Below are 8,833 nucleotides of genomic sequence, written 5' to 3' on the forward strand. Positions count from 1 at the left end.
CAATCCATGGTCCCATCCCACATAACAAAAATTAATTTTAATTAATGCTCTTTTTCACCTTCTTCCACATATTCTTAGTCAATTAGGCACCTCATCAAATTAAACAAAGAGGACTCAACAATGGAGGTAAAGTAAAGTTATTCCTATATTTAACGTCAGAGATAAAGGCTTGTGAGATCTAAGGTTTTCTTTTACAACATCCAGAACTTTGTGTATGACCTTATTTCTTTGTTTAGATGTTTTTTTTCTTTCTAATAATGAAACCTGAAGCATAGAGAAAAATAGGTCAGAGTGTTGTTCAAATAACATTGGCCCCATGTTTCATATTTTCTCAGAGTTGCCAAAATATCCCTTGTCTGGTATGAAGTTTAGATGCCCTTTAATTTCTCTGAATCATTAATGAAAAAAAAATGATTAAAACGCTAGGTGTAGTAGTAGCCGTGGTTTGTTTCCATGAATTTGATTGATTTAGTGATAATTAATAATTCAGCTATGATTTTGCAGAAGAATACATAGAGTAGGGCGATAAAGGTTTGTGACCACAACATCAAAGATTTTTATGTGTCCATTAACTTGTACACTTGGACACTCTAGTCACATCAAAATTTTCTATACGTCAATTATTGACACTTGAGCTGATATATGCTAATTAACACCACTCTCCACAGTAAATCAGTTTTCCCTTTTAGTGGACATCTATGTATTATTTTGCTGAAGAATCAGAAATCTCGTAAGTGGAAAAAGAAACCACATAAAATAAGCTTAAGAGTTAATCAAAATGCACCTTCATGCAGACCAAAACTAATAAAATTGTGAAACCTTTGAATATAACTGCTATTGAATTATTATTATTATTGGACGACTGAAGTTAACATTAATTTGAAGTTTCTACTAGAGAAAGAGCAACATGCACTAAGCATAGTATTACTTGAAATAATTAAACCATTCATAAACTTTCCAAGTTACAAGTTGGAGGAGATCCCAGCTGCTTCTGAGAAACCTCAACCCATGTGTAATGGATTAAACCCTAGTCAGATCTCAAAAGAGTTTCCTTTCTCTTCTTTCTTCTGACTAATCATATATGATTTTGAATGTCACTTCCCAAACTTATAGGGATTGGTGATTTCCATGTGAATTAGAAGATTGGAGATAACTCCATCATCTCCTCCACTTGACCAACGCTTTCATCTAAGAGCCACTTCTCAAGAAATGACAATGGAGGAGCAGTGTTGTTCTCAGATTTTTGCCTAATCCTCTCTTCACAAAAGACTTCATGAGAAGATTCAGCAGCAGCTTCAGGACTCTTGTCAGGCATGGAATCGCACGTGGACTTGTCCCAAGCAGCATTGTTTAGGTTCTCAAAGGACAAAATAGAATCAAACTCTTCATGAGAAACTATATCTACGACACCCTCTTGCTCATCTTTGTTTCTTTTGCGGTGATGATGAAGGTTCAAAGCAGGCAGCGATGCACACTTGAGCAGCTTATTAGTGTTTTCAAAGTTGTTGTTGTTGTTGTTATCATCATCAATGCTTTGGAGCTCTTCATCTTGGGATCTCTTGAGTGCCTTTGGGGAAGATCTCATCCAACCTTCCAAGAGTCTTGAGATGTTCTCAGTGCTTGAGGCATATGTGGAGGACTGAGACTGACTAAGCCTACCGGACGAGACATGCTCACTGTTGCTGCTCATGTCTAAACTTCTTCTGTCGTTAAAGCTCTTTGGTAGATACTGTCCACTCATTGTTGAGTCTGATGCTGAGTGAGGATCTAAGGCAGCTTGAAATTTCTTAAGCTTCTTCTTTAGATGGGTGTTCCAATAATTCTTTATATCATTATCTGTTCTTTGTGGAAGATAGGAAGCTATGGCTGCCCATCTGCTCAACAATTTACAACTTCACAAATTCAGGCATATCATATGCATATATATATATATATATATATATATCTATAAATATATGCTAAAATCATAAATAAATAACATCTGATTTTTTATGTGTAGTTCTTCATGGTATATTGATTCTCCTTTTTTTGTAGAAAAGGGAAAATTGTGATATTTGACCGAGAATTACTTGTTACCCAGAAGAGCTTGCAAATGAATTATCATTCCTTCCTCATGGGGAGTGAAGTTCCCTCTCTTGATTCCTGGCCTGAGGTAATTTGTCCATCTAAGCCTGCAACTTTTGCTGCACCTTGACAACCCTTTTCAAGAAAGATTTGAACTATATATGATCAGTTTGATTCAGAATTGTTACAGATAGATTCCATAGTAAAAAAAGTATGTATACATGGATAGATAGATCAAGAAGAAAGCCACTTTGATAATAGCACAGCTTACTGACCAAACAGGAAAAGGATTTGAACATATATATAATATTAGGAGATGTATAGATATATAATTACCAGTATTAGTAGGCACTGATCTCCAATTTCCTGGACCATGTTCTTGGATGTATGTGACAAGGATGATATCCTCCTCAGGTGTCCATGGACCTTTCTTGATGCCAACTTTGTCACAGCAAGGAGGCCTCCCCATGGGTTCCTTTCGCTCAATCCACCTTCTTTCTTTCTCCCCCAAAACTCACTACTCACTGATCTCCTTTTCTAGCTAGGCCAAACTTCCCAAGAGAGCTTGCAAATAGTACCAATGCATGTGAGTGCTTTATATACTCCATGACTTTGATGAAAGGAAAACTTAAGAGTTTTACCATCCTTCATCTACCAAGCTAAGTCACCTAACTCTTTTACTACCTTTATAATTATGCAGTCAATGTGGAAACCAAAGTCAGCGAGCGAGGAGTTTCACCATTTTCTCTCTTTTCCTTTCTTTTCTTGGTCACGTGGCACCTTCACACCACAACTTAATCTAATTTAATACTTCTTACCCTTCTCTTTTATTTCCCTTCAAGCTCTTTGCTTCAGACCCTTTAGGTCGTTAGCACACTAAACAATCACCATTTTTCCTTTTACACATTAGTTTTGTCCACATCCAATAAATTGAGGTTCCAAGAGTTAGTCTACATTTTTCTTCTAATCTATTCTTTTGATTTATTAAAATTGAAGTCCCCTAACCAAACATAAAATTCAAAGCAAACTTAATTGTGGCATTCATTATTTTCCAACGAATACTTCCATTTTTATTTTTTATTTTATTTTATTTCTGATTTTCACTACCCTCTGCAAAATTGAATGTATGGTACTGCCAAAATTTAGCAGACAGCTAACAATAAATGAAATTTTCACAGAGAAGAGCAGAAAATGCCGTAAGGATTCCCAGAGGGGTTAGAGATTTTGGTAAGGTTGTTGCTGGCTTTTGGGGAATGTTTAGAGAATCTGGAACAAATGAATAATGATTTGTGGTTACTTGTCTGTTATTGTGCAGGATAAATATTTAAGTTGTACTTGTTAGCTTGTAAAGATGTTCAATTCAACTCTGAATCGATTATCATATTCATATTATATAAATATATCAAATTGTTACATACATATCAAGGTCATGTGACATGGAACTATGTTATGGTTCCATAAGGAGTAATGCTTTCACTTTTCAGTGGTGTCAAATTTCAGCCTCTTCTGTTATCTTTTTGGCTTTTTTGGACTGATGGGACTACTTAGAACTATAGAATGCAAAATAATCAAAAAGGTAGATTGAAAAGTGGTTATTGGTAATAGAAAAAAAACGGTTCAATTTTCTTTGAATAAATAATAGCTGCTTCATGATTATTTCATTAGAATTCACTTTCTTTTTCATCTTCTAATATGAGAGAGAGAGAGAGTGTGTGTGTGCTTGCTTCTTTATGAGGAGCAGCGAGAAGTTCCTCTTAACCATGTGTCCAAGCTGTGCCATGTACTGAAGTAGTGTGTTAGTACTTAGGTTCTGTCACTTTCCATTGATCTTAATTACTCCCTCTTCTGTGAAAAAGGATAACGATCTCCTATGCAACTACTCTAAGGGTGAGTTTGATGAACATTCTGCTAAAACAACACTTCAACATAAATTGTATTGTACATATATATTGTGTATATAGTACAACATAGAGAGAGATTCAAAGTAAAAACATAGGATAAGACAAATAATATAAATTAGTGTTGTAAACAAATTTATAGGAATAACACATTCGCATCATAAAGGGTTTAGTCATAGCATTTTTTTACTATTTGGTAGAGAATGCAAAAATACAACAAATTTTTAGTTGATAAGAATTTGGAAGTGATTAAGCATTTTACGAGTTTTATCTTTTCTTTTGATGGGTTTGAATTTTTTTAGGTAATTTTCTTCACTATCAATAACTCCCTTTAAAAAATTTTGCTGACAACTATAAACGAATTGGGTATAGCAGCAATTGTGTTTGCAGGAACAATACTTGCTGCTAGATGGAAAAGAATTATATATATATATATATATATATAATGTAACACATCAATGTTTCGCTATATGGGTGAAATAAACTTCTTCAATATGCTTTCGTTTTTACTTATGATCTGTTACAACTTTCAGTCATTTCACTTCTTTCATTCACAATAAGTAGAGTCTGAAGGTAGGTTTTATGCCATTGACACACTAGAGAGAAAGATGTTTTATAATGTTGGAAATAAATAAAATGATCCAAAAAGAGAGAAAGGATTTGAAGAAGAAAAAGGGGACGTGAAAGAATGGTAGGAAAGAAAAAAAAAGGTTTAGATAATTTAAAAATTGAGGTAATAGTGTAGTGGTAATAGTAGTGTTTAGGATAATGAAAAGCGAAATGGTTCATTAATTAGGAAATGAAGAGACTAACCAAGTATTTTGGAATGGTTGAAATCCTTTAATATTTGAAGAAATGATCATAAAACAAAAACCGGTGGTCGGTCCTTGGAGTAAAAGGCATTAAAGAGGAGGCTTGAAGGGTTCCATCCTCTTCCATGGATGAGTTTGAATGTGTTCATCAAAGTCATCAAACAGGTACCCCACAAAGAATTGACCTTCCTCTTATTATCTACTACACATACTTGTACATAACCCATTTTTCCCATCCTCCTACACGTATTTCACTTTCTATCCAATTGCCACTCTATACTTTCATGTACTTTCAAACCCTTTTAATCTTTACAAATATTTATGTCTCATTAAAAAAATTAAATAATAAAATTTTCCTTTCCACTTTTTTACAAATCTTAAAAATAAACTTTAAGTTTAACTCAACTTTATAAATAATTTATAAGGTAAGATTTAACCTACTTATCTATTATTAACTGATATTATCTCTAGTCAATGTGAAATCTTCAACACACATTTGTAAACTAGTCAACTCGTACATGAGACTATATATCTATGGGTAATCTACTCAATAGCAAGTGATAAGATAAGATCAACAAACTATATAGATTCTAAATGGTTATGATATCATCTTAAAGATTTATAAGATAAGATTTACACTCACTTATTTATTCCGAGTTTTTTTTATCAAAATATGTTTTTCTTTTCTAATTTGTTTTGACATGTTATATCGTTAAAAGAAAATCATGAAATAGAAACTAATTTTTAGAGACCAAAATAATTAGTTGCAATAGTAACTAAATTAGAGACCAGTTTAGAAATAAATAAAAAAATTGGTTTCTAAATTAGTTTCTATTATTGTTAAATAGTTTCTAAATTGGTATCTAACTAGCAACCAAGATTTTAACTACCAATTATTTAGTTTCTAAATTTGGTAGCAAAAACTTTGGTTGCTAATTAGATACCAATTTAGAAACTATTTAACCATAATAGAAACCAATTGTTTTTTTTTACTTTCTAAAATGGTCTCTAATTTAGTTACTATTACAACTAATTATTTTGGTATTTAAAAATTGATTTATATTTTACTATTTTCTTGGAGTGTATATTTGAATTGTGTGAAAGGTGATGTACCTATAAAAATATTTCTAATTATTAAGTTGGGATTTTGGAACACTAAAGATATTACTAATTAACATTATCTACTTTAGTCTTAAGTCTTAATGTATTTATAGTCTCTTAGGTAAATGTACTTGATTAAGTATCTTAATAGTCTTGTCATGTGATTAATACTTTTAAGTAAGATATTACTTATTAATTATAATCATATTAACTAGCAAAAATTAGTGTCTATCATTATCTGTTTGTAAGTAAATTAAGAAATTATAATTTATGATTGTGATGGGTTTACACCTATCCTATTTTATAAAAAAAAATTATTTAGTGTATTAGTTAAATATTATTTTGTTTATCAACATTTCTTATCCTAAAAAGCTAGGTTATAAAATAGTAAGACACGATGGTTGCTGTATTTTTTTTTCTCCCTCTCTCTCACCACTTTCATTTTTATGGTTGCAAAAACATAGTATTAAAAATATCTAAACATAATTTTAATGCATGTCCCCTTTTCATTTATGTCTATCAATGAATTTTGGGTCCATTTATGCCTGGGTAATACTAAATTTTATAAGTGGTTATATATATATATATATATTGTTTTAACTAGTAAAGAATTAAAGTTGTGAAAGATTAATTTTTAATTAATCTGTATAAAGGAACAAATAAGGTACAAAATAAAAAATATCATAACCAATAGACCTCAATCCATATGAAGGCCAACCAAAAAAGATATAACGTGTGTCATAGTTTTAGTTTTAGCCAATTTGCTTCTACATTTTGTACGTGTCACCCCATTAGCATCTCAGGCTTTCCACAAAAAACCACACCAACATTCACATGACTTGCATATTGTCAACAAAGAAAGAAAATTAATATTATGCCATATTCATTAAATAATAATTAAGAAAATATATAATTGCTTATATTTTGCAGATATTTTATTTAAATTAATATATTGACCATTTTTTGTAACCACCATTGTTATATGAACAGAGTTTAAGTAGATTAAATAAAACTTAAAATTGCATTGTGTGGATATTTGATTGATCTATCAGCCAACTGCAAAACCATTCTTGTTGGTCTCACTTCTACATCTCCAATTTTCTTCAGCATGATAAAGGCATTTAATACTATTTCCAAGATCCAATAATGCCTTTTCAACAGTGAGATTTCCTATGGTAACTGGAAAAGTGAAACTCTCAGGATCTCTAGATTTCTGTGGTAATGATTTTTGAATTATAGCACTGCATCCAACTTCCAATTCAACTATTTCTTGGTCATTGAACTTCTTTTCTTTGTCAATAATTCTTTTATGAATTTAGCATATATGTAGGCATCTGCTCTAAAGTTCCAGTAAACAGAATGTTAATTTGCAATCTTCTAAGAATATCCATAAATCTTGTAAACTGTCTTTCTTTGCATTTCTTTGTAGGAGCACGTGGATAAGGTACATCTTTTATAGGAACACTCCTCTCTTGTTTTTCACTTTTTTTTATTTTATTTTTTATTTTCTCTCCAATATCTACAATATCTTCCTTATTCCTTATTTCTCCTCACTCACACTCAATTTTTTCTTTTTCAATCTCTTTCTTTTTTTAAAATCTCATCCTAAACAACTAAATTATCTTTAATTCATTTTCCTATAACTTTCCTGCTTCTGATAGTGATAGACTTGCAATGCTCCTTTGGATTGGTTTGTGCATTGACTGAAAATTGACTTCCTTGATTACCAGCTAACTATTTAGCCTGCTGCCCCACCTGTGTCTCTAAATTCCTTATTGATGCTTCAGTATTTTTTAGACTTGCATGAACTTCTCAAAAGTATCCTCCAATTTTGATGTTCTCTCATGAATGGAATTATAATGTGGTTGTTGCTGATAAGGAGTTTGCCTATTAGATGATCCAGCTTCTTGCTTCCATCCAAAACCTTGATTTGGATTATTCCTCCACCCTTGAGCCATGTTATTTGGATAGTTAGATGAAAATTCACCTTGCCTTCCTTGATTATTCATATATTGACCTCTTCCTCTGATGGATTTTGATAAGAGCATTGGCCATTAAGATGATCACCCCTACAAAAATCAAACTTCAAAGCTTGATTTTAAATTGAAGGAGAATTTACTGCTTGTAATTGTTGAGGTATTTTTGACATTTCCTTGGTTAATGCCTCAATTCGCCGAGTCAGGATTTATTTTGTGCTAAAATTGCATCTAAAGTACTAAGATCCAACACTCCTTTCTTTTGCATTGTATGTTTATCGTGTTGAGCTTGGTAATCTGTTGAGGCTAAGGCATCAATGATTCTTGTAGCTTGCTCTGCATCAACAGTCATCATTGTACCTCCTATTGCAGCATCCAAGATCATTTTAGTATCAGGCTTCAAACCATTGTGGAATATGTTCAAATGAGCAATATCTTCAAAGCCATGATTAGGAAACCTTCTTAACATCACTTTAAAACGTTCTCAAGCTTCACAAAAAGGTTCATCTGGCCCTTGCTTGAATGTGGAGATATCAGAATTAGCCTTGATATATCGAGAAAATGGGAAGAATCTATGTAGGAATTTCTCTTTTACATCATTCCAGCTACTTATACTCTGGTTTGGATGCGAATTTAACCATTCTTTTGCCTTGCCTGCGAGTGAGAAAGGAAATAGACGCAAATAAACATATTCAATATCATTTCCCTCGAAGCCCATGGTCCCAACCAACTCATAGAATGTGGATAGATGAGTATAAGGGTCTTCATGATCCATTCCATTGAATTGATGAGTACTAATTAAGCTAAGAAAAGTTGGCTTCATTTCTAATGATTTGTTGGTAGAAGGTACGACTATGCTGGAGAAATGCCTCGGTCCTTGTTGCATGGCATAGTCTCCCAATGTCCTTCTAGGTGGATTTTGTCTATTATGAGCCATTTATAACTTTGTTTGATTGTGTGAGTTGAGAGTGTTGGAAGATTC

At 32.3% G+C, this 8,833-nt stretch overlaps 1 protein-coding gene and 1 pseudogene across 1 annotated transcript; one reads left to right on the forward strand and one right to left on the reverse strand.

Annotated features, from left to right (window-relative positions):
- Window positions 1-820: 820 nt before the first annotated feature.
- On the reverse strand, window positions 821-2,720 carry LOC137813788 (transcription factor MYB60). Its single transcript, XM_068616219.1, has 3 exons — window positions 2,401-2,720; window positions 2,070-2,199; window positions 821-1,874 (listed from the first exon to the last, which is right to left on the reverse strand). The coding sequence occupies exons 1-3, from the start codon at window positions 2,531-2,533 to the stop codon at window positions 1,136-1,138; spliced, it is 1,002 nt and encodes a 333-aa protein (XP_068472320.1). The 5' UTR covers window positions 2,534-2,720; the 3' UTR covers window positions 821-1,135.
- Window positions 2,721-8,291: 5,571 nt separating this feature from the next.
- On the forward strand, window positions 8,292-8,397 carry LOC137816803 (small nucleolar RNA R71; annotated as a pseudogene).
- The last annotated feature ends 436 nt before the right edge of the window (window positions 8,398-8,833 follow it).

The sequence above is a fragment of the Phaseolus vulgaris genome, chromosome 1, assembly GCF_000499845.2.
Source record: "Phaseolus vulgaris cultivar G19833 chromosome 1, P. vulgaris v2.0, whole genome shotgun sequence".
Classification (NCBI taxonomy): domain Eukaryota; kingdom Viridiplantae; phylum Streptophyta; class Magnoliopsida; order Fabales; family Fabaceae; genus Phaseolus; species Phaseolus vulgaris.